Genomic DNA, 24,904 nt, shown 5'->3' on the forward strand with positions numbered 1-24,904 from the left:
CCGAACTTAACATTGGCGACGAAGGTGGGATTTCGAGGCTAAGGAGAACCAGAACCGAGCTGAAGCAAGCACGATAGAACCGAACCCAGCAAACCCAGGGCAGAAAAGCGGAGATGGCCAGTTACACTCCGCCCGCACCGTTTGACCCGGCCAAAGAGAAATGGGGAACGTATATGACCCGTTTGAGCTTTCTAGAAGCCAACGAACTGCACGGAGTTCCAGATAACCGAAAGAGGGCTTATTTCCTAAGCCACTGCGGGCCGGAGGTCATCGACATCGCGGAAGCCCTGGCAGAGCCAACACCGTTGCAGTCGGTGTCGTGGCCAACCTTACAGACTTTACTAAGGAACCGCCCGCTGCGCCGTCCAAATACGTGCGGCGGTTTGAATTGAGAGGCGAAGGCAGATGGGCGAATCCATAGGCGACTACATGGCGCCCTAAGAAGAGCGTCAAGGACTGCGGATACGTGACCTGGGCGAGGTGCTCTCGAGCAACTCATCCGGTCAAAGACATCCGATTGCGGCGGCGGCTGCTGGCAAAACAACCTCACGCTAGCCAGCGCTCTGGGCGAAGCCAGAGCATGAAATGTCATCCCAAGCGGCAGAGGCGCTGCAGAAGCGGTCCACAAAGGCGGCGCGAAGGCAACTCCGGTGCACCAGGAGGAGGTTCAGACCGAATCCGGCGGTGAAGACGAGGAAGGGTCTGCCGCGAACCGAGAAAGCGACAAAGGGGACCGAGGCGAATCGCGGAAGCTGCGGGGTCAACACCAGCGCCAACGCTGCAAGTTTAAAGGCGCGACATGTCGGCGGTGTGGGAAGAAAGGGCACCTAGCTCAAGTTTGTCGGCGCCCAACCTTCCCTTGAAAATTCAAATCGGCCAATCAGAGCCCTGCCCCACGGACTGGGGATGTTTTTATCACTGGTATCGGATAAGGTTACTCTTCTCCATTTAAGACTGATGGACAACTTGGGTGGGCCTCTTGGATTCACAGCTATTGCTTCATGGTAGCTATGACCAGAATATGCTTTACATTAGTCTATCTAGTGCACTGGATATAACCTTCCCTCAACCAGCAGGCCCTTCAGGCAGTCACTTATGCCTTTGTCAGTTCACAACAGGACTATTACGATGTGCTCTACATGGTGTTGCCCTTAAAGATCACCCAGAACCTAAAGCTGATTCAAAATGCAGCCACATGAGCGTTAACGCTACCTATATCATCACTGCTGTGCGAGCTGCATGGGTTTCGACATGGATCTGGGTTAAATTTATGGTTACCAATAAATCCATTCATAACACAGGGCCTGTTATCTGAGGGACTGCCTATCCCTAGTTGTTTCTGCCCACTTGGTACATTTGGGTAGAGTAAGTGCATTCAGGGTTTCCTCTATTAAATATTGTCATCTCTTGTGGGACAAGTGTGCTTTCTCTGTTGCTGTTTTGCCATCCAGAATATCCCCCAAAAGATATACCCAGTCCTCACTCTCCTGGCTATGGAACACCTTTAAAACGTGGTTCTGTTCCAAGGCCTGGGGTGGGTGGGTGGGTGTGTTCGGGGGAATGCCATATTTTTATTGTTTTGCTTTTAGTTCAGGTTATTACGTTTTATTTTGAATGGTATGTTTTAATGTAAGCTGTTCATGTACTGGAATGGGCAAACATAATAGGAATTTTCAAAAAACAGATACCACCACTTACAGAGCGTACAACATCAATAACTGGAGCTAGTCCTGCTGGATTTTTAGCATAATTCAGCCTTGTCTGCTCACTAACAAGCGTCCAGAGCTTATCCAGATTCACTGTCGGGCAGAAGTGTTGGTTCTTTTTCAAGTGGTAATGTCTCATACCAACCTTTCCAAAATAACCAGGGTGGCTAGGGAAAAAAAATTACATGCAAAGTAAATTTACTGGCCAATGCATTATGATACTCACTGGTAGCCTTAAGTAGAAAGTACAAAAGACATCCATCCATCATCTAATTTATTGGCCAGCCGTCTTACCACAGGGTATTCTACAACATACTTTATAGAAGGAATGCCTTTTGTCTTCAATTCATGACAATGTCATAATAAAACTTCTAAGTTCAACATATAACATCTAATTACTTATATTAATATGATTATTACAAACTTATTCCCTGTATTCAATGCTATTCCCCTCAATCTACTTTGCCTAGATGCCCTTTCTACTTCCAAGCAGAAATACCAGGATCCCTCAATGGCAAGATATAAAAATGTTTTTGTTAACAGGGAAGAACAATGGCTAGTTACATCACTTCATTTTAGAAAATATGTAATTTCGTAACCATTTAGAGCCTTTTGTTACTAACCTGGTGGCTGACTGTGTAGGGAAAGAGACAGTCAGTGAATAAAGGTCAGTTGTTACTCTCTGAGTACAATAGCACACCATGATCATTGGCAGTACCAAGATGTGACTCTAGTCTCAGCTCTTTATAAATTACTTCTGACAATGAATTATAAATGACAACTGCAACCCTAAACATTTTATTAAAACAGTTCCCCCCAATTTTTAGATGTGTTGAACTGGGCAATTTCCAACTGGGCCAGAAAACTCAAATAGTGGGTAAATCTCAGAGCACTGTGTACAGCTTTGTTTCAGGTAGGTAACAAAACGTATCCGGGATATGAAAGCTGATCTTGGTTCATAATGTAGATCAGCTCTTTGTATTACACAAAACTAAAATTCAAAAGGTAGTTGTGAGATAAAAAGGAAAAGTAGCTTACTATTTGTCAAAGTTAATTCTATGGTGGTGCATACCACCAGCATTTCCACGGCCTCCTGGATGTTTCCTGTGTTTGCCTATAATGAACAACAAAAGCCATTAATTGGAATTTAGTCTAGAAAAGTTATTCACTCTGGAATACTATTTAATTTGTAAATTTTAGCCTTTTTTAAATGCAGGAATGTTCAATCTTGGCAATTTTTAAGACTTCCCATGCTGGCTGGAGAAATCTGGAAGTTGAAGTCTGCAAGTCTTAAAAGTTGCGAAGGTTGGACACACAATTGTTTTAATGTAAGCTGTTCATGTACTGGAATGGGCAAACATAATAGGAATTTTCAAAAACAGATACCACCACTTACAGAGCGCAACATCAATAACTGGAGCTAGTCCTGCTGGATTTTTAGCATAATTCAGCCTTGTCTGCTCACTAACAAGCGTCCAGAGCTTATCCAGATTCACTGTCGGGCAGAAGTGTTGGTTCTTTTTCAAGTGGTAATGTCTCATACCAACCTTTCCAAAATAACCAGGGTGGCTAGGGAAAAAAAATTACATGCAAAGTAAATTTACTGGCCAATGCATTATGATACTCACTGGTAGCCTTAAGTAGAAAGTACAAAAGACATCCATCCATCATCTAATTTATTGGCCAGCCGTCTTACCACAGGGTATTCTACAACATACTTTATAGAAGGAATGCCTTTTGTCTTCAATTCATGACAATGTCATAATAAAACTTCTAAGTTCAACATATAACATCTAATTACTTATATTAATATGATTATTACAAACTTATTCCCTGTATTCAATGCTATTCCTCAATCTGGAAGGCTTAAAATATAAAACAGATTCAAAAGTGTGTGTGTATGTGTGTATATGTGTATTTCCCAGGATTTCCAATTTCATAGCATTGGGGGAAGGGGAAATCTGTATTTCCAAAACTTTTATTTTACTAGTGCTTACCAATACGTCCATGACCATGACTGACGTGCCCCTTAGTTTCCTTGTCTTCCTCAATCTACTTTGCCTAGATGCCCTTTCTACTTCCAAGCAGAAATACCAGGATCCCTCAATGGCAAGATATAAAAATGTTTTTGTTAACAGGGAAGAACAATGGCTAGTTACATCACTTCATTTTAGAAAATATGTAATTTCGTAACCATTTAGAGCCTTTTGTTACTAACCTGGTGGCTGACTGTGTAGGGAAAGAGACAGTCAGTGAATAAAGGTCAGTTGTTACTCTCTGAGTACAATAGCACACCATGATCATTGGCAGTACCAAGATGTGACTCTAGTCTCAGCTCTTTATAAATTACTTCTGACAATGAATTATAAATGACAACTGCAACCCTAAACATTTTATTAAAACAGTTCCCCCCAATTTTTAGATGTGTTGAACTGGGCAATTTCCAACTGGGCCAGAAAACTCAAATAGTGGGTAAATCTCAGAGCACTGTGTACAGCTTTGTTTCAGGTAGGTAACAAAACGTATCCGGGATATGAAAGCTGATCTTGGTTCATAATGTAGATCAGCTCTTTGTATTACACAAAACTAAAATTCAAAAGGTAGTTGTGAGATAAAAAGGAAAAGTAGCTTACTATTTGTCAAAGTTAATTCTATGGTGGTGCATACCACCAGCATTTCCTGACCTCCTGGATGTTTCCTGTGTTTGCCTATAATGAACAACAAAAGCCATTAATTGGAATTTAGTCTAGAAAAGTTATTCACTCTGGAATACTATTTAATTTGTAAATTTTAGCCTTTTTAAATGCAGGAATGTTCAATCTTGGCAATTTTAAGACTTCCCATGCTGGCTGGAGAACTCTGGGAGTTGAAGCCCACAAGTCTTAAAGGGACCAAGGTTGAGACCCTGACCAAATAAAACACTAATGATGGAAAGAGGAAAACTGCTGTTAAACCTTGGGGATTTGATCTTGAGGATAAAATCAAGGCGCAAAGTTTGGCATTGGGCCAAATAATTTTAATTCGTTTTATTTATTAAGCGCTTCAAAGAAGACGCTCTGTAAAAGCTGTGTCCTGCTTTTCTTTCAACCCAAGAAATACGATTCACTTCTCAAAGGCTGCTTCCCTAAAGTCATCCGCCATGACAGGTGGACACTCCATGGGTATACCTAAAGCTATGTATGGTGGCCACTCATGGACGCAGAGATTGCTGAGAGGGTAGGGAAATGCCAAGCTTGCCAAGAGTCCAGACCTCTACCCCCAACGGCCCCAGTCAGAGAATGGGAAAAGCCCCAAGGGCCCTGGTCAAGAATCCACATTGATTTTGCTGGCCCTTTCCACGGCCAAACATTCCTAGTGGTTGTGGATGCATTTTCTAAATGGTTGGAGATCATAATCATGAAATCCACTACGGCCGAAGCAGTAATCGCAACTCTGCGCCACCTATTCGCAACTCACGGGTTGCCGGACACTCTGGTGTCCGACAATGGGCCCCAATTCACGGCAGCCCAGTTTGAAGAATACCTGGCAGAGGAAGGCATCCGACATGCCCTCTCTGCGCCTTTCCACCCTGCGTCGAATGGCCTTGCAGAGCGTTCCGTCCGGAGCGCTAAGGAGGCATTGTCCAGGCTCAAGCCAGGTGACTGGCAAACAAAAATAGACTTTTTCCTAGCCGTCCAGCACAGAACCCCAAGCACGGCCACCGGGAAAAGCCCAGCCGAATTGCTAATGGGACGGAAACTCCGGTGCCCACTTGACCGCTTGAACCCCCATTACACACCAGAGGGTTACAAGGGAAAACTAGAAAAGACAAGGGAAATGAGCATAGGCGACCGGGTGTGGGCCCGAAACTATGGGGACGGCCCTAGTTGGTTCGCAGGACAAATAATAAAGATAACCGGCCCAAAATCGTACGTGGTAGAGCTACCCGACAACCGAGTGTGGAGGCGCCACATAGATCAGTTAAGAAAACGGATAACTGACCAAACCGAACCAAATGAAACAAATCATGACCAATACCAATTTGAATCCACAGCTGACAATGACCCGGGGGAGGCGCAAGACTTAGCTGAGGTCCCAGAGTTCCAGCGACGCCATCAGGTCCCCGAGGGAAGCAGCAGGGAAAGTTCCAAAATTAATCCAAGGCCGGATGGCCAAGAAAAAGAGTCGGCCAATAATCCGGAGCCCGTTGGCCCAGAGAAAGAGCTGGGAGGAGCAAACAGCCCCTCCGACCAGCTCAATACACCACCCAGAACTGAACCGCGCAGGTCAGAAAGAACTAGGAGACGCCCAGGTTATTTGCGTGACTACGTCGAAAAATAACATGTAAATAAATATGTAAATAGAGGCAAAGTGTTTTCTGGGAGGGGAGGAGTGTTATGTATTCTTGTTTGTACCTTTAAATATTTGAGCGGGAAATCAGCACGTTGCTGATTGGACGAAGCCTCCAGCAGAACTGTATAAAAGGAGAGGTTTTTCCCCCAGCCTGTTGCTGGGTTCACCCTATATTAAAGAGCTGTTGTCACTACCCTGGTCTCCAGCCTCGTTACTTCCCGAACTTAACACGAGGGATCTGCAAATATTTTCACGGCCCTCTTCTTGATTCGTGCAGTATACAGGTCCTCAATGGAAGGCAGGTTGGTAGCAATTATTTTTTCTGCAGTTCTAATTATCCTCTGAAGTCTGTTTTTCTTGTTGGGTTGCAGAACCGAACCAGACAGTTATAGAGGTGCAAATGACAGACTCAATAATTCCTCTGTAGAATTGGATCAGCAGCTCCTTGGGCAGTTTGAGCTTACTGAGTTGGCGCAGAAAGAACATTCTTTGCTGTCCTTTTTTAATGATGTTTTTGATGTTAGCTGTCCATTTGAGATCTTGCGCACAAACGTGCGTACCGTTCCTGTCCTATTGTTTTTCTTTCTTTTCTTTTTTCTTCATATATATATATATATATTCTGAGGTTTTCGCGAGTGTTTGTATGTAAGTCTTTGGTTATTCGGGTTTTCTCCCGCGTAAAATTGGAAGTGTCTTGGCGACGTTTCGACAAAGTCTCATTCGTCATCTTCAGGCTTCAGCTTCATGCTTCTGGGAGCAATGTGTGATTGCAGCTGTTTCTAGCAGTTAAAAAGGAAGAAACAGCTGCAATCACACATTACTCCCAGAAGCACGAAGCTGAAGCCTGAAGATGACGAGATATATATATATATATATATATATATATATATATATTCTGAGGTTTTCGCGGGTGTTTGTATGTAGGTCTTTGGTTATTCGGGTTTTCTCCCGCGTAAAATTGGAAGTGTCTTGGCAACGTTTCTACGAAGTCTCATTCGTCATCTTCAGGCTTCAGCTTCGTGCTCATTGCTCCCAGAAGCAATATATATATGCTTATACTTCCTTATATTTCCTCATATATATGTTTATATACTATATAATCTTTTGTGTGATGCTTATATATATTGTTATGACAAATAAAAATAAATAAAATAAATAAATAAGTTTTAAAAGTTGCTAAATTTGGAGAGCCCTGCCCCTAATATAACCCCGATTACTCTTCCACGATGAGGAGTGCTCTATTTCTTGAATTTCTGGCCCTTACGCAGCCTTTAAAAAGACAGGTATGTCGGTTCCTCGGAAAGGCTTAGTCAAGTCTGATTTCTCTCGAGGGATTGTAGTTCTGCATTAAATAAATCTAATCCTGCCTGTTGTGTGATTTTTATCTATATACCAGTTAAATCACTTCCCTCACCTGAGTGTAAAACAGCAAAAATCCAATCGATTGAACTCTCCTTATGCTGTTTCCCCTTCTGTCCATGTGTGCGAGATGAATGCTCTGCTTGCATCTCAGGGATATAGTTCTTGTGTTAGAGACACACAAACACATTCTCTCTCCTTCTGCTTCTCCTGTACAGCTTCCTGTACAAGGTTTTAAAATTATTTTCACTTCTCTACAGAACTGGCCTTTCTAAATGTTGACAGTTTTTAAGATATTTAACTTTTAACTCCCAGAACTCCCCAGTTGGCCAACTACAGTGTGAACTATTTGATCCATTCCCTGCTGGGGTGTAAACAAGCAACAGTCTTCAGTTGACAGGTTTCTGCCTAGCTTTAGATCAAACATTGTTGAGGTTACAACTCCCCTAAAGCTCAGTAAACTTGCTTCTGATGAAATGGGTACATAAATGGATGTCTGGCCTTGGTTGCTGCTCTTGTGTAAGTTTAGCAAGTTCAATGGCTATCTTACCTGTTCTAAAAAGGGAGAGTTAATGCATCACACAACAAAGTAAACCTAAAAATTTTGCCTAGAAGACTCTTCTGATTTAAATATGCACACTATCAGAAAGCTGATGTTCAAGCATCACTGAGGCAAATGTCTGTGTTAACTCTTGTAAGTAGACAGAATTATCAAACTTGCTGGAATCCAGAAGATTCATGCTGCATTCATGTGTAGTTCCAATAGCCTCCTCCCTCTCTCACATTTTTAGTTTTCAAAAGTATAGAACTTCAGCCATTGATTTAACAAAGTGGAACTATCTGTGCTGGATTTCAGAGGTGTGTTAAAAGAAAATATAAGAATGTACCAGTTATGACCAAGAAGGACTGGTGGCAACAGTGCCCTTTTTAGGGCATTGTATTGCTTTAAAACGCATTTTATACCTCCTTTGAAAACAATGCATTTTAACTAAAGCAGCATTTAGGATTGCACAATTGGTTTCTTAATTCACTGTTAATGCTGCGCCCTGATCTATACTAACCATGTATTTCTCAAATATTTATATTATTTTTATGATCAAGCAGATAATACAAATTAGTCAAATGAGATAAATTGACAGTTGGTTTTAAACATGTTAGTGATATTGACACAGTTGGCTTTAACATTTTAGTGATATAAAACTACTCAGAAGCTACAGCTGGTGCAAATGTAGCAGTCATACAGCAGTGGAGGACTACTGGTTGGCTTCTAGTGCTGGTCATTACTTATAAAGCTTATAAATGGCATACCACTGGGATATATCAGGAACTACTTTATCAAGTGAGATTCTGCCGATTCCCCAGTTTAAACACTGCATGAAAAGTGGTTAGACTCAGCTTCCTTTCTAGAGAGCTCTGCATTGTAGAAGTTGCTGCTTCTGGAGACATGTTTGACCCTGACTCTGAATTTCTAAAGGCCTTGCAGGGTGAGTGTGGGCAGCGACCTGATTTAGCCTTGAGATTTATTGTTGAGATTGTTACATTCTTATCTGCTTATATTACTCTAAGATATAATTTTTGTGATGGGACAATTTACAAATATTGTGAAAGGTACCAGTAACATAAATTTAGAATTAACAGACATTTGGGTGTTGCAGGCCTTCTCGCTTCCCTAATAGTTTTGTATATTATGATTTTACTATATATTCATCCATGTATTATGCAATTTATGTGGCTGGAATCCACTGCCAAATAGGTTCATGGTATGATCCAGAATGTTACCATCCTGTGATAGGATCCATCTTTGCATTGCATTTTCCAGCTGCCGAGAATGGCTTGTGACTGGAGCAGCAGTAATAGAAAATTTTATTTTACAAGTCAAAGTGTGCTTGTGATTCGTAGGAGCAACTTGCATTATCTATTGTATATGTTATTTTGTCATGACATAGAGGACATCTTTTCAGAGTATGGATTATTCAAACCAAAGGCTCTCTGAGTTCGGTAGGATTTGCTTGAGGTATAGGACGGATATAGGTTGTTAGGGATTTATTTATTAAATCTATACGTTGCTGATCTTACTGTCAAGCAACTCTGTGTAGCTTTACAGTCCAAATTTGATTTATGATGCAAACCTGCATATATCTAAACAATAAAAAGTTGCTGAAGTTAGAATAATCCTTTAGTAACCTAGAGTTTTAACCTAGGTAAATCGATTTACCGACAGTGAAAACATTTTAGAAGCACATTATTTAAATAGCCAGAATTCGAGAAGTTTTCTGATTATGAAAATCTGACACAAGTATTTACACAATTTATTAGAAATAAAACATACACTAGAAAAGGATGCAATGTAGCTAGTCATTTGCTGCCAAGATGCGGAAAAACCAGATTTCTTCATGTTTAGCAATTATAGTGCAGAGTGCATTGCAATTTACTGACCATCATTCAATATAACAGATAGTTTGGGACTGTGAATCAAGTACCTTATTGCAGAACAAAAGGATATTTTCTTTGAAAAAATGAATTAGAAGAAAAGCTAAAGAAAAATATAAACTCTGTCATATAAAAAAATCAGTCCTCTTTCCAATTCTCCCACCCCTGAATTCACCCACTGGTGTTCATTTATTTCTACAGCACAGCCTTAAACAAACATCCTTCAGAGTCAGTGGTTCTGCTGAGACAGTCAGCTGCACATAATTCACCATTCAATTTGCACTTAGCATAACTCAGTCTCTAATTAAGAAAAAAGCACCTGTTGTTTTTCAGGAATATACAAACATTACCACAGTTGTCTGTGCTCATTACAAAAAACATTGTTAAAGCTTACCGTGCAGCATATTATTTACAAATCTCTACCAAGTACATTATTTTTGCTGGCACACTGTTAAAATTCAATTTACAGTCACTTAAACATGTGAGCAGCTCATTCTTTGCCCTCCAGCACTAGCATCGGAAGAGCTGCAGGTGGTGTTCTGTGTTCTGTGCCCAGTGTCATAAATAGTCTTTCAATCCACATCTCACAGGAAAGGAATTAATTCTTCTTATGAAGAAACTTCATTTTATTTCCTACAATGGCAAAATTGAAAAGCCTCCCATTACTATACACATTAAAAATCAAACATGTTTTAAAAAATGCTACAGTTCCCAATTGGCAATAGGGTTCTAGCTAGTAAGTAAAAATAGATACTCCAGTTTAAGGATTCCTGTCTGTATTATTTAGACTATATAATTCATTCTTAATAAAGAGCTTTTCTTTTAAATCCACCAATGTGGCTATACTGAGGAAGCCTCTAAAGCAGAATGTATTTCATATAAGGACTTTTGCCTCTTTGTGCCACATGCATTACAAACCTAGTCTCCAAAATACAAATATTTCAAAGCCAAATTCCTTACCAAGGCCTCGTAGAAATTTATTTACTCCACTTTGTTCAGTGTCTGGAAGTTCTTCCAAATACTGTTCAACCCTCTGTTCAAAAAGACCTGCAGAAAGAGGATCAAAGAGAAAGGGCTGGGTTTTGTCCAAGAAAAAGGAGGATCAAGTCTTAAAGAGTTTTTATTTCTGATGTAGCCCAACAGGTGGCTTTCACCCAGCTTTTATGTTGTTCCACATTGTTTTCAAAGGCTTTTATTTCATTCTGCTATGTATTGAGTTGCATTTTTTTCTTTCATCTATGTTACAAACATTCTCTGCTTTCAGGATATATTTTTATTTTAATACAATCATGCACATTCCACAAACTTCCCAGGGAAAAGGTTTTTTTTGCTGAAGTCAACATATCTGCAATACAACTGGCTACCTTACAAGTCTTGCCTATTACAGATTATGTCCAGTTAATATGAAGTCTGAAGGCAATGCAATTTCTTCTGCACAGAGCCCCACTAAAATTAATTAAACATGTGAAAACTCTCATTTGTGGGTGATTCTTTTAAATGGAAGAAGCTGTGAGTGATTAGCTTTTAACAGACCACAACAGATCTAATGGCTTTGTCTTCATTTCATTTTTTCATCCCGGGATTTACAGTAGTATAGTCCAGTGTTTCTCAATCGAGTGCCCTCCAGCTGTTATGGACTACATCCCCCAACATCTCTTGAAGCGTTGAAACCAGGCTGGGAAATGTTGGCTATAATAAATACACTTACAAACTGACTTTTGTAATTGAGTATCATAGGGAATAAGGGAATTATAATACCTATTTATTAGACAATCGCTATCCACAGAGTACTTTTCTGTGAGTTCCTTCCCCCCCAGAGGCTCTGAAATCTAGCTACATTATTATAAGAATACTTGATAGACACATAAGTGCTTATATTTTTCAGATTATGCTTTTTCACTGATTATAATGTCTACAATGTCTCGATGCCTGGGGGAGAGAAAGATGTACAAATTGTGTGCATATTTGAAGCCTACATGACTTAACCTTCTCATATAATGAGCCTCAATTGTGATCTTTCCAAAAGGCATCAGGAATCATCCTATTTGTTTCCTTCTCTCATCTAGGAAGCAGATTGTTTCCAACCAGAGGGAACAACATAAGCCTCCCTTCAACTTTCTAAAGCTTGATTCATAACTTCACAGCCCAACAGATGGCATTGCTATATAAGAAGGAATCTGACACTTCTTTAGCTGTAGTAAAAGCCATAAAACTATACCAAGTGCAAACAGACAATGCAGTTGTTTAAAGGACAAAGGAAATTATCCTCTACATTTTAACTGCCATGTTTTATGCTCCTTTTTAATTTACAAGGATCTAATACACAGCTCCTCGGTGATTGATATTGACCCTATAGGCAGGGTCAAGGGGACTATCTAAGAAGTCATTGTTGCTACTATTATTATTTGTAGTACTATTAGTTAAAGTAGTGTTTAGTAAATTATTTAATAAATGTTTTGGTGGTCAATGAACAGTTTGAAATTTCATGAACTGAAGAGTTTGGGAACCCCTGATCTAAAAGATCTTTCATTCCCAAACTTATCTGCCAACTACATTCTTTGACTAGTTCCATTAGCTTGCTTGGAGCCATGCAATAAAATAGTTGTATAAGTTTCTCTTTCAAACGCATCAAGTACAGAAAAATACGCAATATGATTCCTTTTAAAATCTGTTAACAAATCCTTAAAAAAAACTTTGTATCCAAAGGTATAATTCTGGCAGTGAAAGTTTTCGTCTCCAACTCCACCCCATACCATCTGCCAAATTGATAAGGTGATGCAAGAGTTTTATTTATTCACTTGTTCTCTTGGGGCAAATACAGTTCTTAAATTCAGAGTTGGGCTATTCTCTCTTTTTAATTTTGTGAAGCAACTCAGTGTTGTTTTTTGGAGTTGGGCAGGCTAGAGGATGGATGGATGGATGGATGGATGCAGTGGTGGGATTCAACCGGTGTAACAGCCGGTTCGCTGGGCGCACGGTGCATTTGAAAAAAGCTTTAAAACATGCCTTCTACTTCAGCCCCGGTGAGTAAAACAGCTGAGGTGCGGCAATCCGCTCTGCTGCGCTGATCAGCTGGGCTTCAAACATAGGAAATATAGGTCAGTATAGCGCGCACGTGGGTGGGCCCACCTGATTGTCGGAGCAAGCCAGTTCGCTCTTAGCTGATCGTCAGAGCTACCGGTATGCCCGAACCAGTGCAAACCGGCAGAATCCCACCCATGGATGGATGGATGGATGGAAGATGAACAGACAGTTAAAAAAACAAGCTGCATAAATATGGATGGTGAAGGAGAGTAACAGGAAGTCCTATCACCTGACTCTAAATCTACTTTTATACAACTGGAACACAGTTCTAAGTAATTCAGAAAATATATCATTTCTAAGAATTAATCCCCTTGTTGCATCCATATAAAGGCTACAAAACTAAATGCATCCATCACAGTAAGCTAGGATTTACTTTACATTGTTTATTAGTAAATGCTGGTATGCTATAAATGAAACCTAATCCAAAATAAAACATATTATGGTTTAGTTGAATATATGAATGTACTAAAAATACTTAAAACGCATACACAATGTCTTATCTGAACACAAAAATCCTTAAAAGGTAGGATAGAATTTATATCTCTGTGTTGTTCAAAAATAGCCATCTGGTAGAGGATGCATATGGCTGAAGCAGTTACACATGCCAAATGTTTTGCTCCATGGCTCTCTAGCAGTCTGAGAGGAAAAAGGCTAGTCTGCGGCTAATAAAACAGGTCTTACCTTTTGCCCTACATTTTCTCAGTTCTCTGTCTTGAATAAAGCCAGCAAACATCTGAGATTCCATAAAAACTTCTAAAAACCGACGGATGCTTTTTGAAGCAACTGATTTGCGGAAAGCCTCCCTCTGGAACACTCGCTCAGCCTTATCATTTTGTGTTAGGAAAAGGGAATAGTGTCCAATGGTCTCCACAAAGAAACGGATGAAAACCTCTGATACTAATCCATTTAAGGTGTTACATTCTTCAAGAAAAAGCGGGAAAAACATTTATTTGCACGATTTGTATACAAAGAGCAAATTATACAAAACATAAAGTTGTATTGTAGCAACACAATTAATGCAACCACTCAGCCATAGCTATTTTACCCCCCAAATTCAGTCAAAAGACCAACTTGCAGGTGGCTTAGGGGAAGGTTGTCCAAAGCAGAAAAAGTCTGCCTTCAGGATTGAATCCCCTAAATTTATTTATTTTTCACATTTTTGAACCACCCATCTGCCTCAGAGAGGGGCTCTAATCTAATAGGGTTGAATCAACAGAATCCTCACCCTGCAACCACACAGTAAAATACTGGATTACATTCAAAATTATCTGTTTCCCTGCCCAACTGAAAGTAAATATATTTGTTTTTATGGGCTAAATTACTATGTTACGAAAAATAGTTTTCTTTATTATTAAAATATAAGAAGCTGCATTATCTGAATAACTTTTACCATGCTTGTATATACCTAAATATTTGTTTCCTAATCTGTTTCTCACAGCCTTTTTCTCTTCCATTCTTGGTATTCTTCAGCTAAAGATTTTGGGAGGGCTGAATATTTTAACAGTGAGAAGGGACAAGAATGTTAGCTCAAGTATTTATCTTTTTTGAGAAACTCCTTCTCTCAAAGGATATTTCATAATAAAATTATTCCATTTGTACTTGATAATAAAAAGAAAAACATATTTTATTTTTAAAAAATTATAAGATTTTAACAATCTAAACAAGCCTGAAAAATGTTGAAGTGATGGAATATGTCATAACTTATTGAATAAACAATGCCATTTTATACTTGCATCATGAGGGCTAATGCAAATATATAATTTCAATCATTTTTGATGAGTAATGATACATATTCTGTCACCTGCCACCATTCCCACATACATATAATTCCCATAACTCCCACTATAAGTGCGAACACTGATTCGTATTTTGCCCAAAATATTAGGGTTCAGTCCTGCAAGAATTTACTCTGTGCACGATACATGAACCATATTCATGAAACAAATCACAGTAACAAACTCTACAAAGTTAAAAGATGTAGTCATTCAGAGGCTAAGAAATACAAGAAAACATATATATTTTAATATTACCCTCATTTAAAACATTTCTGACATGTGGTACAGGTTAAATAATTTTGCTTTGCTAGGAAAGTTTGTTTGCATCAACAAAGCCAACTTATTTGAACTAAACACAGTTGCTCTTTTGCTTCCTTGGGGACTAATACCGCATCCAATCTTGTAATTAAATTCTTACAACAGAGTAAGTGAGCCAAAAAACAGTCATGGAAATGATTTTTCAGAATGCCTGGGCCTAGATTTTCTGTTTAACCAATGATTAATTATCTGTATTTTGAAACATAATGGGAACAACCATTAAAGATTCCAACTGTTTCCTACAGAAAAAAAAATTAATTATGAAAAAATAAAGATTTGTAATAAGGTGGTCAGTTTAAATACAGCTATCTTTGTTTCTCTCCTAGTGTCCAAGGACACATTATTTTCACTTCCACAAAGATTCTGTTGTAAACAGGATTTCTTCCAAAACTGTCTTACCCTCATCGGATTCACTGTCTGAATCTTGGTTTATCAGATCATTTTTCCTCTCTAGGGCCTGCTCCAGAGCTGCTTGCAATTTCCGAGGCAAAAGTGTGTCTTCATCATCCATCTGAAGGGGAGGAAAGAGACTGCTAAGATTTCATTCTTCCTTCCATAGTCATCTACTATCAAACATTTTTAGAATCAAATGTATTGCAAAATAAATACTAAACGCCTGTACATACGTCACGAATACAATGCATTTTGAGACTTATTTTCATGCAAACAGGAATTCATAAAACGTACAATTGGGAGGTGATAGCTATTCCGTAGTCCTAAAATTTCATCCCTTCCAGGCCTATTAAAATCAGCTCACCAAGTGCAAATCTTTTTATCCCTAGAATGACATCTAGGCAGAGGAAGAATGGGAGAATGAGTTGCTTCACAGAGCTTTTTTTTTTTCTTTTTCAAAAAGGATGAATACTGTAGGAACTCTTAAGGAAGGCACAATTCTTTTCTAATAATACTATATTGGCCTCCAAGGGCATTGATTTGTGTGGTGATGTCATGAATTAATGGGGGTCAGATTTTCAGATAAGTCTTCAATTCCTCTCTCTCTCTCTCTCTCACACACACACACACACACTCTTTCTGGTTAATCTTCTGGCAACTGCCTCTTCAAGTCCCCACAGTTCTCTTGGCAGAGTTTGGAAGTCCTTGCCTCCTCCTTCCTGAAAACAGTGAATGGTCCAAAATCACCCAATTACGCCTAAGGTGAAGCTAGAATGTATGGCCTCATGCAGGAAGGTTCAGTGTCCTCATCTATGCTTTGCCCTGCACTTGATAAAGTTCCGCAGCCTCTGTTCATGCCTAAATACAAGGTTTAATTGCTCCAGATTGATTAATGAACTATTTTCGTGGCAGTAGCCACAACAATACATCATGGTTTTAAATGCAGAGGAATGGCAATACATAGCATGTCTTGCAAATAATGTGACACAGGATAATCTCATGGCCCCTCTATTGCATACTACACAATCTCTTCCCTGATTATGACAACAGTGCAGCTAAGTACAAGCAAATGCTGCTATAGAATTCTTGTATGCTGAATAAGGCAATTAAAAGACAAGATAAACAGATTTTGCATTTTTCAATGGAAATTACTGAACACATATTGAACCATCATATTTTCTCATTCTCAGCTGGATGGGAGGAACATTTATAACTAAATCTTACAAATCTATTTTATAAGTTGTGAGGCACTTCTATTCAAATAAACACAAAATAAAAGACAAATACAAATAATGTAACAGTACCTGTCTGATGAAACGATCAGACCCAAGGTTCACCATCAAGGCCTACAAGAATTGATACAAAAATCATTTGATGATTGGAAGCATTTTGCTGCTACTGAGTGACTGGCTGTCTTGATCAATGAACAAAACTTCTACTTAATACCTTATGGCTCCAACAAATTTATAGCAGAAGCAACCTAATCTTATGGGCTGTACAGTGTACATTTATGTTTGTCTGTGGTTACTAAGTCAAATAGAATGGCTTAAATAAAAATGAAAGCTTAAAGCTGTGATCTAAGACAGCAAGTATAGTGTTATCCCAAATACTGTTAGTATTACTTTCAGAAGGAAGCTTACATTTTAGCTTTCTTCTGAAGGACACACTGTGATCAAGAAAAGGAACACTTCATAATAATTTCTATATTCTTCAATTCATTGTATGTGTAAGCACATGGTGGTATTAATGTCTTAATTTTGAAACAAAAATAATTGAATCTGGAACCTATTCATATCTGAGAAGAACAGAAGGGAAGTATATTTGTCAAGGAACATACATATGAAGCTCTCAGATGGGTTGGACAAAATGATATAGCTCTCCTTCAGGAGTGATGTGAAAAAAACAACAACCTGATACATAGCTGACTCATGCAACTTCTCCTAACAAACATTACCGAAGCCTTTAAAGCACTCCACCAAATCTAATAACAAAGAAAGCTACTTTTTTATTGGGGGGAAAAAGCTTGTCAATGACAGCAATTTAATACATCTGAAAACAGAAGGTTAAGAATACAAAAGCTGCCTTACACAGATATTAGATAACACTGGCTTGGAATCAATCCTACCAAGAACACTTATTGCCTGCTTTTATGATATTTCAGTATAAAATAACACCAGATACACCTGGTTGTCGTTGATCCTGATTTTCCACACTGATAGCTACTTCTCACATTTTAGTCCCTTTTCAGCTATCTTCCAACGAGCGTTAATTCCAAATTACAGCAAATCAATATATAGGCTTTTTCAAAGATTTTTTGAAAGACAAGTTGACAAAGTTCTTCAAAGACTTTCACCCAAGATCTTCACTGACATAATATCCCCTTTCTTCTTGCCAATATATATTTTTACAATATTTTAATATTGCCACAATTAAGCTTCTAGGTGGTGAACAAAAAAAATCTCAAAAAATGGTCGTCATGAGGGAAAAAAAACCACTGTCAGAATCATACGATCAACCAATACTCACCAAGTATTAAAAATCATCAAAAGGCCTCCTTTAAATAAAAAGTTTTCAGAAAATTTCTAAAGTCCATTAAAGGAGAAAAATGGAACCCAGAGACATAGATGCTGGCATACTTATTTTCACCCTTGGAAGCTTCTTCAGTAGATTTGGGATCAGGAATCCCTCAGCCCACATAACCCCCGACTTTGTCTTTAAAAAGAGCCACCAGAGAAATCTAACTAATGACCAATACATAAAGCTTTTGATAAAAAAAATATGTTGAATTTATTGAAAACTTCTATTTTTGTATGAGCTATTGAATCCATTCTTACCTCTTCTACAGGTAGCTCCTTTAATTTGGGCAGTGAGCTTGACAACAATCCAACCAAAAATGGAGTTGGGCAGCAGACAATGTCAATCATGGAAGATGGAAGGACGGGAATGAAGGTATGTTGCCATGAGAAAGGGTACAGTAAAGCCACTACAGCATGAGAACAACTGGAGAGGGTGCTGAGGAGAAATGAAATGGTATTGTTATGTGCCATTTTCTACCTTTTTTCTTAATAAAACTCAAGAAAGACAATTCTATGCTTCTCTGCTCCATGACATACATAAGCACTGCATCCAAGATAAGTAATGTACAATAAGAACACTGATTAAAAAGTATTAAAAAAATGAGATTATCCACAATCAAAATTGACTTGATAACTTCTCTGTAAGCACGGTGACCATATTTTCTTCGAAAAAACAAAGGACAAACCTGAAAAAGGAGCATACCTGAAAGAGGTTGGTATGGATAAAAAAAATGTAAATGATAAAGGATTAAAAATGTTAATCCCAAAAAGACAAACATTCAGGCAGTAAATAACTTAATCAAGGAACTACCAAAGAGAAAGAAAATAACAACAAGCTACTGTTCAGAAATCTTCCAAAGCACCTGAAGGCAGTGACAGGAAAGAAGATCTGGTGCTATCAGAATTTGGCTCATAGGCCATTTGGGACCATTTCTGGACTTCTCAAAAGCAGGAGAAAAATTCCGGAAGGTAAGTGATGTGCAGCAACATCCTCATAAGGGCTGGGTGATGGGGCCAATCTATCACTCCCAAAGACGTATCTTGGAGAATGGCATGAAGCACCATTTCTCAGTGGTAGCGGTAGTGCTAGGGCTCACAATCAGGCCTGGGCCAATGGGAAGGCCCAGTACTGTGGCCATTGTCATTGTGCAGGGCAGCCTAGATTGAAAGGGGGGGAGATAGGCAAACAGCAACCCTTTAGTTTTAAGGTGGGCATATTGCCATGTGCCCAAATTTTTATTGTATGACCATGCAGGTACTACAACAACCAGCCCAGGTCATAAGTGCTTTCATTGTACCATTGTAACTTTGAATGGTCACTGAGTGAATAGTCATTAAATGAGGATTAACTTCTATATAAAATGAAGAGCAAATCCCACTCCCTTATAGTGCTGAAGATGCTACCTAGCTAGGTAATAAAATGTCTGTAAGAAAACTACCAAGCTCAGAGAGCACCAAGGATTCAACAAGGCAACCCCGAGTTACATATATTCTATTGGTACCACATATATTGGCATCAAACACAAAAGCACACAAATGAGAGACATTTTCATGCAGGCAAACATCCACCAAGGAACGACTATTTTGTCTGCATGAATGCCTAAAAGAGCATTTCTTCTCTACCAGTCTAAGATACAAACTTCCAATAAACTGCACAGCTGATGGAAAATAATGGGCAAAAATGATACAGCTAACCATTATGGACGTTAACCTCAGATTAAATTCCAACACACCATGGATAACTTCAAGGATGAAAATGAAAAACCCATTCATTCTCCCAAATAATGTTGTTTCATATTATTTTCTTAAGTACAGTAACTGCTGATAACCTTGGAAGAAAGTTGCCATGTTTATTTATTGAATTTATACAGTATGTCACCATTTCGCTATCCAGAGCAATAATAGGCATTGTACAATGCAATTTTGCGCTTTAACAGTTAATCTTTTCTAGTTTAAAGCAGAGTAAAGGTCAAAATGTACCTACCAAATGTCCTTTGGCAACTCTGTTAACATTTCTAATAGTCTGGCTACTGATATCTTTCTGACAATGTCTGGCAACTGCTCTTCTTTTATCCTTCAACTATTGTTCATGTACCATCTATCACTGCTTACCTTTGTCACAACTCATCTAAAGGAACAACTTGTCTATGAATCTTTCTGGTCTGGAGATCAAAAGAATAAAAGTCTCCAGCTAGACCAAATGCAGTTTTCCTTGATAGCATTTGTTTTTTTCAATTTCTCCATTTACCAAAGATAGAAGAACAAAAATGCTGTTTATTTGCAGAGCATTTTTCAAAGAAAGGCACTTCAAACCACCACAAATTCAGAAATGGTTTTGTGTCTTTCCAGAAAGACTACACTTTTAACAAGGACATTTCCTCAGTACTTTCATATTCTGCAAGACAAAAGTCAGAATATTTTTTCCCCAATCAGCCTTTAAGGAAGAAAAGAAAAAGGAAAGAACTTTTATCATATGTGCCCCCCACAATCTGGTTAACATTGGTTTCCAACAACAATAAAAGTATCACACTGTAGTTAACAAAATGTCCCAAATTAGTGATGATGAGCAAATGTCTGAATCACAGTTAGGATTTATTTAAGCCAGATTTTAATAACAAGGGGTTGTAGGTGTGTGGGTGTGCGAGAATACAACACTTGTTTCTAGTGTGAAAGTACACACACACATACACGCATTAACTTCAGAACTTTTATTACTTGAAATGCTGTCTTGTAATGAGTGATCCATTTACTGATATGCAAGGCCATAAGGTGACCCTAGATGGCATCAAACCTCTGTTTGGAATCTTTTTTGCTGCCTCTGAGCAAAAGTTATTCCTAAAGACTACACAGGAGAGAACACACAAAACTATTTGCCCAGTACTAACTACAGAGGGGGTCCCAGAGGAACATTTAGTGTCTCTTTTTGTCTGAACATTCTTAGAACACTTTTTTTTTTACAGTAATCTGACTTCTCTAACAATAATTTGTTTGCTATCAGATCTTCCTGCCTGTTGAAGCCATCACTGCTGCGTTGGCCATGGTTTCTTGCATCCTTTTTTACTTTCAAGACACAATATGGGAGAGTAAGCTGCAACAGATGCATAAGGCCTTTGACTGCTAGCATTTGAAGCTCTTCATATGGAAGCACATCAGACCACTAGGTGCCAAGAAATCAGAAATTTGGGGTGTTTCCCAAATTAAGGGGCCATTGCACAATCTCTGTCTTATTCATGGAATGTTATAAAGGATTTAGATAGCTATGTGCTCCTTTTGTAGTCATCAGTTTTTCCTACCCCTTCCATCATTTTTCTGTCCAGAGAAGATGTTTTTAGTAGCAACAGCAGTCATCTATCTAGAAGCCCTGTAAACCCTGTGCCAATCCAATAAACTTAACAGAACTGGGAGGGGAGAAGATGAGGCAGAAACCACTGCCACTGGTAAAAAGCTGATTATTAGAAATTACAGTATTTTGCACAGATTTTAGGAATTCTGTAACAAAACAACCCTACACATATTAAATATAGTAATGCCAATACTACTCTCTTTTGTACATACCTAGGCCGTAATATATATGTAAAAATGAGTAGGAACTAACTTGGCTGAATCCATATTGCTTAGGAAAATAGCTGTTTTAGCAATCAGAGATTAAGCTGTTCTCTTGCGTAAAAAGACCAGCTTTTCACACAGTAACAGGAAAAGTAGCACTAGATGTCTCTTCCTACTCTAAGTAGGCACAGTTGGAAAGAAAAACTTTAAGGGGTCTCCAACAATCCAAAACGAAGGGCATACTGCTTTGAAATATTAGCTGTACTTCTTCCAGGCACTTTGACATCTCTTGAGAAAAATATTTAAGCAGATATTTGGCTGACATGTTTATTCACATTGTAATTTATAGTTCATTTATAATTTGGCTTTGCTATCATTGTATTCCATTTGATAGTTAACTTACCGGTATTCCCTTTTAAAAATGATTTTGGGTAATGATAGTTTAAAATTATCACCTTGATTATACTTTGGTTTCCTATTTCAAAATTAAAGAAAAAACAAATATCACACACTCCTCTCTTTATCCCGTATACAGGTAGCCCTCCACATATTACGGCAATTGGGACCTGAATTTTCATCGCTAAGCAATGTGGTTGTAAAGCAAACCGCATTGCTTAATGATGGCAATCCCTGCAGTCCTGCTTGCTACTGTTAACTGAATCATGTGACCACAGGGGTGCTAGGACAGCTGGAATTCTGACGACTTCAATAATTTTGAATGCTCACTGAATGGAATGGTTGTAGGTCAAGGACTACTTTTATGAGTAACCTAGAATTGCCACATAACAGCTTATTCTTGGGGTCAGCTTCTTAGTTCAGGAGCTTTCTTTTTGTATGAAATTCCTTATGCTTCAAAGATTGCTGTTTACTATGATTCTAATACTTACTACAATAAGTGTATTGCTATATATTCAGAAAAAAATATTCTGTTTGACATGCAATCTGTTTGACTCTTCCAATCTTGCAATTCCTGACATGCATGGGAAGTTTAACGTGTGTAGGAGTCAAAGGAGTTTTCCCAATTGCAGATGGAATTCCAACATCTTTGGAATGAATTCAGTTCCACAGAGGGCCTTGGGTCAAGGCAGCTGGCAATCATGATTAATGCAGCCTCCTTATCAAACATTTCCCTTTCAGAAGTGTTATCAAGCATGTGAGGCTTTGGCCTTGACTTTTATCTTGCTCAATAGAATATAAAGCTTTTTCCCACCCTGAAAAAGCAAACAATGCTCTGATTCAGAAAAGAAAAATAGGACAGGCTTGAGATTTTCAAGCATAATTTTTTGACTTACTCTTAATGACAGTAGAGCTGATCAACTAAAAAAAATAAATGAAGCTAAAACGAGAGCCAAATTAATCTAAAAATTAATTTTAGCACAGACATTCCTCTAGTTTCTATAAAACGTCCTTTTCTAGCTTGCACTCTTCGAGAAAGCAGAACTATGAGGAAATCATACACACACATACACCATCCTCTCTCATGTGGAGTTCCCACGGTTGGGCCCATTCTCCTGAGATCTGCCTCACTGAGAAACTGGGGGTAGTAATAACTGGTCAGTTACGTTTGATTTTAAGTACTCCAGCAGTAGTAACAAAAAGATGATCTTGTAGTAAAATGTAGTAAAATCGGGCATTTAAACTTCATTTGATATAAAGTTTAAACTTGATTTGATATGGCAAAGGCTTCCAAAGATGAGAAAGAAGGCTTTATACCCTGAAAGTTCATTTGATACAGCAAATGTCACTATAAGATTCTCTATTTGACTTTGCTGTGATTAAAAAAAAGGGGGGGGAGGGAATTGGCTTAATTCAAACAATCAGAATAGATTTCTAAATGGCTCCTTACATATTTGAATTGTTTCATCTCTAGATAGATAGATAGATAGATAGATAGATAGATAGATAGATAGATAGATAGATAGATAGATAGATAGACAGACAGACAGATAGATAGATAGATATCCAAAGGCCAACCTTTGATGAAGCTTTGCGTCGCATATTAAGTCAAGGACAGATAATAATCTCACTCCATAATCAAGCTGGAAATTCTTGGGATTCCATTCCCAAGACCCATGGAAGGCGCCAACTTGGACATGGTTGGTATAAGTCTTTATACAGATTGTCACATTCAGGGGAAGGGAATCCTGATTTACCTCTTCAAGCAACAGAGTTGTCATCTGCCCCAACATCTGACTTTTCTAATCATACTACATCTGCAGATATTACAGATGAATTGATAGCCTTTATACATTGTCCCCAAAAAGCAAAATGGATACCGTATTTTTTGGAGTATAAGACACATCTTTTTCCTCCCTAAAAGGGGGTGAAAATTTGGGTGCATCTTATACACCAAATGTAGCCCCGCCCACCCACTGGCCCTCACCCTATGGCCTCTGCCTCCCAGCAATTTACCTCCTTGCAGCAAGCAGCAAGAAGTTGCTAGAAAATCATGATCTGAGTTTAATCATACATAAACCTCTATTAAAAACAATGCTACCTAGGAAAACAAGAGAATACTGCAGGAAAAGTCAATGTGTCACAGCAACTTTGTGAAAAGTTAAAACAATACTATGATGTAGACATAATATATGTGGATTTTTCACAAAGAACTCCCTATCATTCTGATCAGCAGATCAGCAAGAACCCCTTCAAGCATAGTCTTTCACAATAAGGAGGAATTTTCTTAAGATTGTAATCCAAGAGGGATTCCAAATGAGATTATGTAATTCACAAGACATTTAGGATATACCAATGTGCTGCAAAGACAACACAGAGTAAATATGTTGGTGTCCTGACGATAGAAAGACTGCTGATCTAATTTCCCCTGAGACATGGAAACTGAAACTATGGAATCTTTTTGCCCTTTGTCAAAATGGAGAAATTACATGCTATGCATAGTTCATTACAACATTTCTTCCTCTCAGAAATATCAAAATGAGTCATTGTTGCTCTTTATCCATGAAATAAAATCGCCAGTGGAAAAAATACAAAGTGAATAGTGACCGTGAGAAAAGTTTCCAAATTGCAGAATACGCTAACACATGTACTCTGGAACAATAGTTGCATTCAAAGTCAACAAAGTAAAGGCATAAATTAGGAGGAATCGTTTGCACAAAAAGGTGACATTTATATACAACTCTCAGAAATATTTAAAGAATAAAAAGTTTCAGGCACATAAAATACGGTAAACAGGGTTGGAAGATGAGACATGCATTTTATGGATTAAAATAAGTATTTTTATTGATTTTTACATCTTAAATATGCACTCAGCATGAGGGTTATGCAATCCTGGTGATGGCTGGTGGGTTAGTGGGCGCTCCCTATTCCTTACTAACTTTTTAAGTTATAAATTTTAATCTTGGTTTTTAACTGTGTTTTTAACTGA

The 24,904-nt window shown here is 38.5% G+C and overlaps 2 protein-coding genes and 2 non-coding genes across 6 annotated transcripts in view; all 4 read right to left on the minus strand.

The window, feature by feature from the left end:
• Window positions 1-1,623: 1,623 nt before the first annotated feature.
• On the minus strand, window positions 1,624-3,755 carry RPL27A (ribosomal protein L27a). The gene is made up of 3 exons (XM_058167217.1): window positions 3,704-3,755; window positions 2,745-2,820; window positions 1,624-1,873 (listed from the first exon to the last, which is right to left on the minus strand). The coding sequence occupies exons 2-3, from the start codon at window positions 2,774-2,776 to the stop codon at window positions 1,639-1,641; spliced, it is 267 nt and encodes an 88-aa protein (XP_058023200.1). The 5' UTR covers window positions 2,777-2,820; window positions 3,704-3,755; the 3' UTR covers window positions 1,624-1,638.
• LOC131189386 (small nucleolar RNA SNORA3/SNORA45 family) lies at window positions 2,317-2,447 on the minus strand. The gene has a single exon (XR_009153000.1). It is a non-coding gene; the product is annotated as a small nucleolar RNA SNORA3/SNORA45 family (small nucleolar RNA).
• A 156-nt stretch (window positions 3,756-3,911) lies between the features above and the next one.
• On the minus strand, window positions 3,912-4,042 carry LOC131189387 (small nucleolar RNA SNORA3/SNORA45 family). The gene has a single exon (XR_009153001.1). It is a non-coding gene; the product is annotated as a small nucleolar RNA SNORA3/SNORA45 family (small nucleolar RNA).
• A 5,444-nt stretch (window positions 4,043-9,486) lies between these two features.
• Window positions 9,487-24,904, minus strand: part of DENND2B (DENN domain containing 2B) — a 126,273-nt gene continuing 110,855 nt past the window's right edge. The window contains exons 15-20 of one of the 3 annotated variants that reach the window (XM_058159405.1): window positions 18,232-18,409; window positions 16,702-16,743; window positions 15,404-15,515; window positions 13,593-13,832; window positions 10,788-10,874; window positions 9,487-10,460 (exon numbers count right to left, since the gene is read on the minus strand). In XM_058159405.1, the coding sequence (XP_058015388.1) occupies window positions 10,426-10,460; window positions 10,788-10,874; window positions 13,593-13,832; window positions 15,404-15,515; window positions 16,702-16,743; window positions 18,232-18,409 (694 nt within the window). In that variant the 3' untranslated portion in view covers window positions 9,487-10,425. The remainder of the gene's footprint in view (window positions 10,461-10,787; window positions 10,875-13,592; window positions 13,833-15,403; window positions 15,516-16,701; window positions 16,744-18,231; window positions 18,410-24,904) is intronic. The other 2 variants (XM_058159389.1, XM_058159396.1) reach the window with 2 other exon arrangements.

Source organism: Ahaetulla prasina, chromosome 1, assembly GCF_028640845.1.
Source record: "Ahaetulla prasina isolate Xishuangbanna chromosome 1, ASM2864084v1, whole genome shotgun sequence".
NCBI classification, from domain to species: domain Eukaryota; kingdom Metazoa; phylum Chordata; class Lepidosauria; order Squamata; family Colubridae; genus Ahaetulla; species Ahaetulla prasina.